The sequence below is a fragment of the Condylostylus longicornis genome, unplaced genomic scaffold, assembly GCF_029603195.1.
Source record: "Condylostylus longicornis isolate FDR11 unplaced genomic scaffold, ASM2960319v2 ptg000005l, whole genome shotgun sequence".
Classification (NCBI taxonomy): Eukaryota; Metazoa; Arthropoda; class Insecta; order Diptera; family Dolichopodidae; genus Condylostylus; species Condylostylus longicornis.
Window position 1 is genome coordinate 358,055 of NW_026577974.1, and position 12,505 is coordinate 370,559.

At 28.5% G+C, this 12,505-nt stretch overlaps 4 protein-coding genes across 4 annotated transcripts; 2 read left to right on the plus strand and 2 right to left on the minus strand.

Moving 5' to 3' along the window:
* The first annotated feature begins 66 nt into the window (after positions 1–66).
* LOC129615299 (alpha-taxilin) lies at positions 67–2,340 on the plus strand. The gene is made up of 8 exons (XM_055530438.1): positions 67–271; positions 328–515; positions 568–640; positions 752–888; positions 941–1,087; positions 1,141–1,321; positions 1,455–1,628; positions 1,687–2,340. Exons 1-8 carry the CDS (start codon positions 203–205, stop codon positions 2,257–2,259), a joined length of 1,542 nt encoding a protein of 513 aa, XP_055386413.1. The 5' UTR covers positions 67–202; the 3' UTR covers positions 2,260–2,340.
* LOC129615309 (uncharacterized) lies at positions 2,328–4,005 on the minus strand. The gene is made up of 4 exons (XM_055530451.1): positions 3,946–4,005; positions 3,645–3,844; positions 3,417–3,587; positions 2,328–3,367 (listed from the first exon to the last, which is right to left on the minus strand). The coding sequence occupies exons 2-4, from the start codon at positions 3,726–3,728 to the stop codon at positions 2,387–2,389; spliced, it is 1,236 nt and encodes a 411-aa protein (XP_055386426.1). The 5' UTR covers positions 3,729–3,844; positions 3,946–4,005; the 3' UTR covers positions 2,328–2,386.
* A 3,081-nt stretch (positions 4,006–7,086) lies between these two features.
* Positions 7,087–9,088, plus strand: LOC129615293 (FAD-dependent oxidoreductase domain-containing protein 1-like). Its single transcript, XM_055530425.1, has 4 exons — positions 7,087–7,249; positions 7,323–7,784; positions 7,846–8,190; positions 8,243–9,088. The coding sequence occupies exons 2-4, from the start codon at positions 7,371–7,373 to the stop codon at positions 9,053–9,055; spliced, it is 1,572 nt and encodes a 523-aa protein (XP_055386400.1). The 5' UTR covers positions 7,087–7,249; positions 7,323–7,370; the 3' UTR covers positions 9,056–9,088.
* Positions 9,081–10,146, minus strand: LOC129615319 (calcium load-activated calcium channel). Its single transcript, XM_055530463.1, has 4 exons — positions 9,911–10,146; positions 9,785–9,862; positions 9,545–9,719; positions 9,081–9,494 (listed from the first exon to the last, which is right to left on the minus strand). The coding sequence occupies exons 1-4, from the start codon at positions 9,969–9,971 to the stop codon at positions 9,260–9,262; spliced, it is 549 nt and encodes a 182-aa protein (XP_055386438.1). The 5' UTR covers positions 9,972–10,146; the 3' UTR covers positions 9,081–9,259.
* Positions 10,147–12,505: the final 2,359 nt, after the last annotated feature.

Here is a 12,505-nt window from a genome sequence, read left to right on the forward strand (position 1 = left end):
ACCTTTCAGTATATGATTTCCAATTTGAAAAGTGAAGTGAGACATTTTGCTTCTGCTTTTTGCTTTGATTATATAGCTAAAATAAATTTTGGCGATCTTGGCAATTCTGCGGGAGCATATTATTAAACCAAATTTGGCTACATTTAAAGTACACAGAGGTAGTGTAATATTTTAAATTTAATATAGCTTCCTATATTTTAAAATGGAAAAAGGTGCAGTTAAAAATCTTAAAGAAAGAGATATTGTTAAAGATAGTAAATTAGAGGAACAGGTAAAAAAATCAAATGGAACTAAAAACAATTTTTTTAAACAAATCCATTTTTCTAGATTCTTAAAACATTAGGAAACGTTTCATCTGAAGAAAAAATTAATATTCTCCTAAAGAAATGTGTTGAAAATGAAAAAGAAATAAAACGCCTCAATTCAAAAGTAAAGCAAAATGAAAAAAATTTAGAAGTAGTCTTACGGGAAAAAGACAATTTGCAAAAAGAATATAATAAAGGAGTTCTTATAAAGTAAGTTGGTCAAAACGTGTTTATTTTTAGTAACAAAATTTGTTTTAAATAGGGATAAATTAGAGCAAGTGTGTAGAGAACAACAAAAGTTAATAAAATCTATACAAAATGAGAGCATGACAAAGGTAAAAATAGACAGATACGCGTGTATCTGCATATAAATAGGCATATGCTTGAAATTTTTCTAAACAATTTGAAATAACTATTTGCTTAAAGTGAAAATTTTATTTTTGTAGATTCGAGAGGAAGAAGAACGTCGAAAAGAAAATCAAGTGAAATTTCAACAATCTATCAATGAAATAAATGTTACTCTTTGTAAAAATAATGATGAAAATAATAAATTACGAGATGATAATATTGAAATGGCCAAAAAGTATGAGAAATGTTTAACTATTAACCGGATTTTAAATTTGTTGTTTTTTAAGACTTAAATACTTAGCTGAGCAATATCATACTCGAGAGCAACAACTAGAAAAAGTAAATGAACAGATTAATATTGAATCACAGCTTCATATGGCAAAAATGAAAAAGGTTCAAGTTGAAGCCACAATTGAAAAAGAAAATTTATTAAGGTTGAATTCATTCATTAAAATTTTTGAAAAAAATTAAAAATAATATTTTGTAGAGAAAAGCAAAAAATTTTGGACGAACTTCTAAGTTGTAAAAAAATTATACAAGAAATGCAGGCGCATGAAGTACAGCTAAAAGAACAAGTAAATTTATACACCTCAAAATATGAAGACTTTCATAACTCTCTCCAGAAATCAAACCAGATTTTCAGCAGTTATAAAGAAGAATTAGAAAAGGTGTGTAGGTACCTACTTTCTTAAATAGTACAATATTTAATTATATATATATGCAGCTATATCTTCATAGTCACAAAATTTATATTGACAATTTGACCTAATATATATGTATTTATGCACTTTTCATTCTTAGAAAGCCAAATGCAACAAAAAGTTAGAAAAAGAAAATTTAGACTTGAAACGAAAATTTGAAAGATCTAACGCTACTTTAATTGAATTGTCCACCGAAAAGCAAGCAAAAGATGAATATGTTTTAAAATGCACAAAACAAGTGCAACAACTACAGAAACTTCTACGAACTTTACAAGTAAATTATCCTTTTACAATTATTCTAATACAATTTGCAATATGTATTATATTTACAGGCGGAGAGAATTCAACTCCATCAACTGTTAAAAGAAAATAGTATTGATCGTCCTCCTATTCCGATTATACCAGATGAACCAGAGCTTACTAAATTACCACCTCTTCCAGCAGAGACAATTCAAAACAATAAAATGGAATTAATGCAAAAAAATTGCTCAGAACTGAAAGAAACACTAGCCAAGTTGCAAGGTCAAATGAATGCTATAACCGCAAAACAACATGATGAAAAAAAGCTTGATCCATCCAAAGATTCTGCAAATGAAATTAGTGTCAAAAGAAATAAGCAAAAGAATAAAAAAATAAAAAATAAAGGATGTCCCACAGCAGCTGATAAAACTCCTTTGGAAACAACAGCCGTTGTAAGTAAAAGTAATGTGTTACATGAAGCAGTTATAACACATGCGACACATCCGCACCAAATTGAAAGCAACAAACTAAACGACAAAGATTTTAACCCAGAAAGTGCTAACATTATTCAAACTGATACAAATGAAAATTTTAAGTTTTCAAATTGTACCAATATCGTTAATAGTAAAGCATTAGATGAAAATTTGACTTTGATTGAATCTTAATCTAAATTAATTTAAATAAAAATATAAATTGAATTTACGAAAATTTGTAACATTTATGAATAAAAATTTATAGTAAATTTACTTTCAAAATTTATTGTAAGATACTGATAATTTTTATTTGACATTATTATATGTTTATAGAATCATCATCATTGAATTCTAAATTCATTAAATATTGCAAAATTTTAACTTTTGCCACCATTCTTTTTTGCAATGGTAACCTTTGAAAACTCCCCACCAGCGACAAAGCGAAATATTTGTCTTCTTCATACTTTTCTTTCATATGCGAAATAGTACTTTGCTGGTCATTGACTGTATCTATTTTCTTACAATTTTTCAAAATTGGTAAATTATTTCCGTTTTTACAACTATCGTTACAATTGTTCTTATCTTTGATATGAATTTTGGATTTTGTTTTCCTTTTGATATTTCTTATAGAATTTAAGAAACCGTTCGCAGAAAGCGGCAATATTTTGATGACGGAAAGATGTTTTAGATTTTCATAAGCTGGAATTAATTTGATTTTTGTAACAGATGGTTCAATAGTTTTTATATTTAAAGGGAATGAATCACTTGAATAAATCTCTCTCTTCTTTTTTGTATATATAAAGTCTTTTGAAGAAATACCTTCACATATTTTGACACCATTTAAGTTTCTCTCAGTGAATACTGCAGAATACAAATCTCCATTAAGACTTGTTTCAGAATTTGTTCTTTCTAAGTTAATGAAAGACTCACTACTATTTTCGTTAAAATAATCTATATTATAATTTACAAAATCATCCGCAGTGTTTTTGAAATTTGAAGCTGAAGTCGAATTTAAAGTTTGAATCTCGAAAGCATTTGATTGAAATGGTTCCTGATCATTCAATTGAAATGATTCCTGATTGCTTGCTTGAAATGATTCATGATAATTTGATGTATTAAATTTATTGCATGCTTGTTTTTCGTGTCTTTTTAATTTATGTAAACCAGTTTTAAAATAATCAGATTTCGTATGTTCTTCATAAGTTGTTCTGTATCTAATTGGAACAGCGTTTTTACTTAAAGTGGTGCGTGAAAATTGGCGCATTAAAAATTTGTTTTCAAAATGTTCTTCGCAAATAAACTAAAATAATTATTTTCTTTAAATGAAATAATAGCAGTTAGTTACTTACTCGAACTGATTTGTTAGGAAGAAACTTTAGTGCAGCATTTCCAGAATTCTCAATCCACACACTTCTTCTTTCATCATTGGGTAAAGTGAAAAATGTAATACTACCATAAGTGTAGCGAACATTTCTACAGTCTTGATAATCACAATATTTTTTTGCCATCAACGATAAAATCTGTAAAATTCTTTCATAAAAATGTTTTCACACATTAGAAATTACAACATTTTGTACGTTCAACTTTAAATGCAGGGTTACTTTTGACATTAACACTTCATTTGCTTCATTTATGAAGATTCGACAACAAGCATGCGCCATTCTGCTTAACTTTTCCCTATATCGCTGTTGCAACAGTAATACCTCGTAACCCACAAAAACCAAATTTTACAGGGCGATGAAAAAACCGAATAGCTCTTTTGTTTCAAATGATAGGTCTGGGGTGTGAAAGACAATTTTTTTTTTAAAGTTTCAAGGAATAAAATATTAATACATAAAACTTCCAAAAATTATTACTAGGGGGAGAAAATGTTCTTACGAGGTATCACTATCTAATGTTCTGTTATATGAATTGTTGATACGTGGTTCCACAGTACAAAGTATAAACTGTTGATTTCCTACTAGAAAATGTGTGATTATTTGTAATATTTTAATACAAAATTTTAATAAAAAAAAAACAAAATTATCAAAAAATTACAAATATATTTCTTATTAATGCATAAAACAAAAACGCCTAATTCATTGTGTATTATTAAAGACAAACAACTAATTCATTATGTATTATTAAAAAAGATATTCTTTGTTTATTTATGAAAGATTTTATTGAATTATTTGTAAGGAAGGTTATCGTAAAAATAGTGATAGTCCTTTGGAACTACTGCTTTTAATTCTTGTAAGTGAAGCCATTTACGTTGTAATATTTTCAACGGCTAACTATGTATGTACGCTGGTGAAATTTTTTAAATTTGCTGACTTCACCATTTTAATGTTTAATTCTCATTTTCAAACATATCTGATGAAATATGTATTTCTATACTAGATTCCAACTTCTGTTTCTAATTCGTTTGGAACAGTTTCTGTGTTTGATACTGAGAGGGATTAAAAAAATAAAACTGGTTTTTCTCATTTCTAAGAATATTGCTTTATTAATTTCTGGCATTAGCTACTTACTATTTTCATTGTTGCTTTCAGAAATTTTCTCTTCTTTAACATTTTTCTCTAACAAATTTTGACTTTGCGAATTTAACGAACTTAAGTCTATTGTTTCTATAATATTTTCTACAGATATACATTCTTCATCACTTTCACCAAACAGTTCTTTTAAGATATACTCACAACTCATTTTTCAATTATTGTATATTTAATGCTTAAGTTATTGCACCTTAAATAGAATCTTTTTATATTGTATTTAAAATGACACAATTGTTTTTCAGATATTTTCGCATTTTGAATTTTATTATATAAAATCAAAAATGCAGTTATGGGAACCACAATATAATATTCGCAATATAGAATTTTAAATATAAAAATTCCGTTCCGCAGTTTTAATTTATTTGGGTTGCGAGGTTTCACTGCAGAACAAAGATTCAGAATATAAAATTTAAATTGTGTGGTAACAAAGTGATAACTCGTAAAGGCTGAAACGAGGTTGCACAAAAAATTTTAGTTCTTTTTTTTGATACGAGGTTTCACTTAACTTCGTTTCTAGTAGCAATTACTAAAAAATTTTAGAATTTTCATGATATATATATCTTCTAGTATTTTGAAAATTTTGTTGATACGAGGTCTCAATGTTACAACAGCGATATGTTCTTATACAGAAACATAAGATCTTTCTCGTATCAAAAGTTTTTAGAAACTTTATGAAGTTTTTGTATGCAAAGTGTCTGATGTAATACTTTTTGAATAAAAATTTGAGAAACTGCTGACGTTTCCATTTTCTCAATGTTTAAAATTTTTTCAAGTTTTTTTCAAAAATTTAGTGTTTTAGAAACTTTCAAAATCTTAAAATTGTCAAAACGTTTCTTTTTTAATGCAATTTGTCAAATTGTTTTTTTTTTTTAAAAGTATTTTTTAAACGGAATTTACTAACTGATTTTTTTTAAATTTAAATTTTAAATTAAAAAAAAAATATGTAAAATATTAATTAACTTCCTTCACACACATAGTAGTCGACTTTCAATTTGGAATTTGTTTTTGATTTACTCTCTGAGCTTGGTGGCCTGATAGATATATATGACATTAGTAACAAATAACGAACATTTATATCTATACTGTTCTACGGAGAGAAAAATAAGAGCTATTTGAAAGATTCAAAGAGATGTGCTGTGTGTTAGTGTAATTGGACGCTGTTGCCTTCCAATTCTGGGTTTCCTCCACTTTTCTGTCGTTTTACACGTGCCTTTTTATACACTTTTGGAGTTCGCTTCAGCTTTTACCTTGAACCTAAATATTATTAGGCCTTAAAATTTGCCACCTGCCAATTTGTTGTTGGGATTGTTGGAATCTGGTCATCTCTAGGATAATACTCATAATTAGACGGAGATCCAGGCACAAACTCTTAGTATGCTTGAGATTTGATCTTTGACAACGACCGCTATCGGCGGACCCCGATTTTCTCTTCGAGCTCGTTATTTCCTAAAATTCGGATAATCTTTTTCAGTTTGCTGTATGTAGTATTCACCGTTAGCTCTTTGCGAAGCCGTTACTGTTGGAATTAGTTTTCTGTTCGAGCTTGTACGTGTGATTGTGCCCAATATTTATGAGTGCTGGACTCATTGTTCTTTTTTTCTGCTTCATATTGATTTGACATAGTTCAGTAGGTAGACGGCTATAACTATTTAAAACTTAACTGAAAATTTTTTTCTTTAATTTTAAGTAACTTACGAAAAAATATTTCATCTCTTTTAATAAAATACATCCGTTAGACATTAATTTTTCCAAATAAATTGTAATGCCACATAAATCAGTTGCATATACATATATTATTTTATAATTATGGCATATATATTTCAAATGTTTTTATATATATATATATAGATTCAAAATTTCGGAAAATATTTTCAGCTTGGAGGCCTGATAGATATATATGGCATTATAAATTGCGTCCCCTTTCTACGTGTTTATTATGCTAATACTTTTTTCTGTTATATGCTGTTTACATATGCGACAAAATTTAAAACTAAATATACGACATAGCTTGATCTCTAAATTTTGTTGTACATGTAAACACCAATATCTCCTTCTTCAGTAACAAATATAAATTACATGTTACTACCGCCATTAAGTATTTAACATAATCATATGTCTATCTGTATATCATTTTTTGTATATTTTTGTTCATATCTCTGAATGACCAAAGGCCACATTTCTACCTTGAAGGATTTTCATTATAATGCTATGTGCGTTATGATGAATTATCTCGGACACCTATTAATTAAAATTTTTCTTTGAGTTTGCAGCCTAACCTAAAATTTTAAAATTTTTATACAAAAAATTACATTAAGTTTACATATTTTATTCACCCACAATTTTGCACTTCATTAATGACGCCAACAATATCAATTTAAATTTTAACAAATGGATTCAATATTTCAAATTGAAATTATGTGTGTCATATATAAATCTGAACCCTATATGACATGATGACAATCATCTGTACAACATGCGCGTCGTCTAATATTTTTACTCGGAACTAATTTTGAAAATCAAAATTTTTTTCCAATTTAACTTTCTATTATGGCATCTATCTATGGTTTCTTTGTGCAGAAAGATGTAAAACACTAAATTATTTGTTTGGCTATTTGCTCCAAATTAGTTGTATTAACTTTCAAGCAATAAATGTAAATATGTACATATTATCAAACTTAAATTTCATTTTAAGTATTGTAATTGATAAGGAATTAAATCTAAAAGGTTCAAAACGTTTGTGATACGCAAATTACTTCTAGTCTTGCATATAAAATGATTAGTAGACGTTCTTGCCACTACTTTTCGGAATTTCGTTATTTTCGACGGAATTTAGTAGCAGGTTGTTCAAGATTTTCAAGCAGTAAAAATATAAAACCAGAAGAAAATATTGAAGTTAAATCAAATGGACAACATCCAGTTACAAGGACTTTAAATCTACTGAAAAGGGATATTAATAAAATTAGAAACTTTGTTACAATTAAAAAAAATGAAAAGCATAGTTTATCTAAGGATAAGACACCAGAAGAAAGTGCAATAAGTAAAAAAAGGTATTACTCTGACGAATTTCAAACTCATTGTGATGTACTCATTATCGGTGGAGGTGGAGTGGGGACTTCTATTGCTTATTGGTTGAAAAAAAAAGCCAGAGATGGATTAAACGTAGTTGTTGTTGAAAAAGATCCGACGGTTCGAATAGTTCTTGCAATTTTAATTATGTAATACTTATTACTGTATTTATTGGTTTTAGTATAAACAATGTTCTACCGTTTTATCCGTTGGAGGTTTAAGGCAGCAATTCTCTCTACCAGAAAATATACAAATGTCACTTTTTGGGGCTGATTTCATAAGAAATTCAAAGGAATATTTGGGCGATAGTGTAGATTTGAACTTTAGTCCAAATGGTTATCTAGTATTAGCTTCTGATCGCGGTGCAGAGCAATTAAAGCGGAATTCTGAGCTGCAAAATATGTTAGGAGCAAAAAATGAACTGTTGTCTGCTAATCAACTTAAAACTAAATTTCCTTGGTTAAATACCGAAGGTATTGTGCTAGGATGTCATGGTTTAGAGAAGGAAGGATGGTTTGACCCTTGGGTTAGGTAATATAATTAAAATAAATAATTTTTCTCATTCAAATAAATTGTAGGGCTTATTAATGGGTTATAAAAAACGGGCTTTGGAGTTTGGTGCACACTTTGTTCATGGAACCTTTTCAGGATTTGAATTCAGAGAAGCAAGTGATATGGCAATAGTTCAAGACCCTTCTGGAGATTTTAATGATACACCCTATAATGCGTTAGATAAAGCTATAATCACACTACCAAATGGCGAGACAAAATCAATAAAATTCGCAATATGTGTTCTTGCGGCTGGGGCTCATTCTGGTGAAATAGCTCGATTAGCTCACATAGGTATTGGTCGCGGAATGTTAAGTGTCCCGCTTCCAGTAGAGCCTAGAAAACGATACGTTTTTGTTGTCAAAACTCAAGGGGATAATGCACCAGGATTAAATACCCCCCTAACAATAGATCCATCCTTTGCATATTTTCGACGCGATGGATTAGGTGGAAATTATATATGTGGTAAAAGTCCAGAACCAGAAAATGAGCCTAGTACGGATAATTTGGAAGTGGATTACGAGTATTTCGACACCGATGTATGGCCACACTTAGCAAACCGAGTACCAGCGTTTCATTCTCTAAAAGTTGTCGGAGCTTGGGGTGGTTATTACGAATATAACACTTTTGATGAGAACGGAATAATTGGACCGCATTCATTCTATCACAACCTGTATATTGCGACAGGTTTTAGTGGACACGGAATACAGCAAACCCCAGCTGTTGGAAGAGCAATATCAGAGCTAATAATAGACGGAATGTTTAGAGAAATTGATTTAACTCGACTAGGTTTTGATAGAATAGTAGTTAAAAAACCGATGTTAGAAATAAATTGTGTTTAAAAATTATTAAATAAAGTTTTTCATCTTAGTTAATATTATTCTCTAATTTTATTCATTTAAATTTTGAACAAATTTAGATAACCTTTTATTTTAGTGAACACATCAAGATGCAATTAAGACCCTTTTCCGCTTTTAATTATAAAATAATTTTAATAATGAAATGCTTTAAAGCAAACGAATATCTTTCAATAACAAATTAAAATTTTATTTGAATTGACCTGGTGCTGGTCCAAATAATCCGTTACCTTTGTTAGCTGCTCTTGAAGGGGCAAATCCCAACAGTTTTTGTATATTTTGACGTATAGACATTGTGCATAAAATATATAGAAATATAAAGGAGCATTCAGTAAAATCATCACCTGGAAGATTTCGATGACTAAGACCTTGTATCCATGAAATTGGAACGAATGGCAGACGGGCCACTACACGTCCATCAAATCTAAATACAAAAATATTAACCAAAAAATTACACGTATTTATAGAACTCACATGCTGTTAAACATACTAAGCAAAGCTGTAAAAGCAAACCCAGTGGCAAACATTGACTTCATTTTTACCAATGATAGGTCGCGATTATTGCTCTTTAATCTTTCTTCATCACGTTCAATTTTTTTTTTGTGCGACTTATCAAGTGAATCCCCGTGAATTTCTTTTCTTCTTTCAACTGTTTTTTTTTTTTTGAAGTTGAAATTAATGAAATATCGTTTTAAAATCTCTATCACTACTTACGCTTTTTGCTTTGTTTTTCTACTTCTCCTTTTAATATTTGATATTTTTTTGTGCGGTAAACCAAAACCCAAGTCAAACCTAAAAAAATAATTGTAAGTAAAAAATAGCGTTTCTTATCCAATTAACCTTCTCCTAAAAATGCCGTGCAAATTGAAATAAAAACTATTAATAAAGTATCAGACCACATAGTTCAAATTATTATTATATTTATAATGCTATTATATCAAGTATGTACTTTATTCCCCCGGCCTGATTCTCGTATACCTGATGAGCTACAATCAATCAATTGGCCTACTCTATTATATTCTTTGCAAAATATGTAATACATAAATATTAGATCCAATGAGAACTATATATGAGTGTTTGACAGCTGTGTCACTAGCCATAAATCTTGAGTTAATATAGAAACAATGTTGTCAGAAATTTTTATAATTTCGCTGCTAACAGAGGCAAATTATCTCATTATTCCGCTGCACTAAAAGGCTTTTTCCGCTATCTTTTTCGCTGCCCTAAACTACACCTGAAAATTATTATTAATTATATGTAACATAAAAAATGCATTAAATTTTGGTAGTTCAAATCTTTGATTTGAAAATCTATAGCAAAAAAAAACCAAAAGAAAAATATTTACTTATTCTAAAACAAATTTTTGAAAATTCAAAAAAAAAAGTGATTGACATTAGGTCCGTCTGAGATAAAACTTGAAATAACCTTAAAAGGAGAAACATTGTCGAAATTTCTCGCAAAAAGGAAAAAATTTTCATTTTGGATAATAAATATGCATAACCATTGCCTTGTTAAGTATAAGGCCACCGCGTAGAGAGAGCAAAAATATGAAGAAAATTTATCACCGTGCTCTTATGTTTTAAGCCATTTACATCTAAAAATACCTAAAAATATTTTTACGCTAATAAATTTTGAGTTTTAGGGCTAAGAATGTTATTTTGCTGTTTGCAAAAAAAAAAAAATTGCTAAAAAAAGGAAGTTTGCATTCAAAATAAATTTTATTAAAAGTATATTTCCTAAAATTCATAGATCAAATCGATACAGACCTTCCTCATTGCCATTTAAAAGGGTACTAAGTTCAATTATGAAAGAAAAATCGAAATAAATTTTGAAAAATTTTCATAGGGTAAATTCACCAACCTTTAAGCATATTTTCTTTAAAAATTTTACTGAAAACATGTTTATATCCAAGAAAATATTGCGTATTTTAAATAATCAGTGCTAACTTAGAATTAATGCAAAATATTTTCGACAAATCAAAACTTTGAAAGCTGTAAAAATAGGATGTTTGATAATAAAAAGTACGTTAGAAAATCGTTGTTTGTCTAAATTTCTAAAACATTCCACTAAGAGACTTACATGAAGATGAGTGAACAGCGATTACTAAGGATCGTTTTAAAACGTCAACCGCTTATTTTAACGCTAAAACCCAACATAGCACAACACCATATGTACCGCAAGCAAGACATGTTGCGGCAGCGACCGCAGCTGCTGTTTCACTGCTTCAACCTGAAGCAACCGTAACGACATTGCAGCCTTCATCAAAATTTTGTTTATATGTTGCAAAACTATTCCAAGTTCGAAGAAAATCATAATATAAAAATAAATATTAGTTGCTTTTAGTTATGTTGCTATTAGTCTTCAATGCGATGGTCTTATACCTACCAGAGCAGCGGTACAACTAATAATGTTTTACTTTATAAAACTTTAAAAAACATTAAGAAAATGAGAATGTGAAAATTTTTTCTCATTTTTGTTAAAAAGTATTATCCCAGGCCAGTCTTGTTATTTTCATCTTGCTTTTCAGTAGCATTTTTTCTCAAAAAAAGTAGTACCTAGAGCTTTAGCATAGTAATTTGAGGTTATCATTAATACCAAACAAAGAATAAGGCATTTGCATAGATTATTTTTTTAAAGTTGATCTCAAATAAAATTTCGGCTATAAAATTTATTTAATCGCTTAAATTATATTTTTTCTTTTTTATATTTTTTTTAGTTTTAAGAACAACAAATTTGGAACAGAATATTAATTAGATGATTTATATAATATATATTTAAAAACTTTCACATACCAGACAAACTTTACAAATCAGTAAACCTACTTTACAAATAGTCAAAATATTAAAGTTAAAGCCCTGTCTACAAGCTATTTTCACTAACGTAGCGAAATGAGAGATGAAAATATCGAATTATTATACCACTTTTAAACATTTTTTTGGACTAAAATTATTTAAAAAAATTTCGATTTCAAAATAATTTCTTATTATTTAATAAAATTTTAATTATTTAATAAAATAATAATAATTATTATTTAATAAAATAATTTCTTATTCTTTTAGAAAATATGAAATTCCGCTGAAATTGTAAATTTTTTTGAATAAAATCCGCTGCTAAGATTTAGGGTTTCAAATCCGCTACTTCAGCGGAACTCCGCTGAAAATGACAACTCTGTATATAAAAGTTATAGTATAAAATAATCGAATTTAAAAAAATAGTATGTCGGTTCATTACAAAGTATTATATATTTACTCTGTTACTTCCTTAAAAAATAATAAACTTTGTTTTGTGAGCGTTTTTTTCACATTATAATTAAAAATTATTTAAATGTTTACATTAATTTTAACATATTAACGATATTGTCAAAAAATAACAGAGTACTTGAATTATTTTGACGACAATACTAAAAAATAACTCAGTACTTGAAGTATTTTAAAG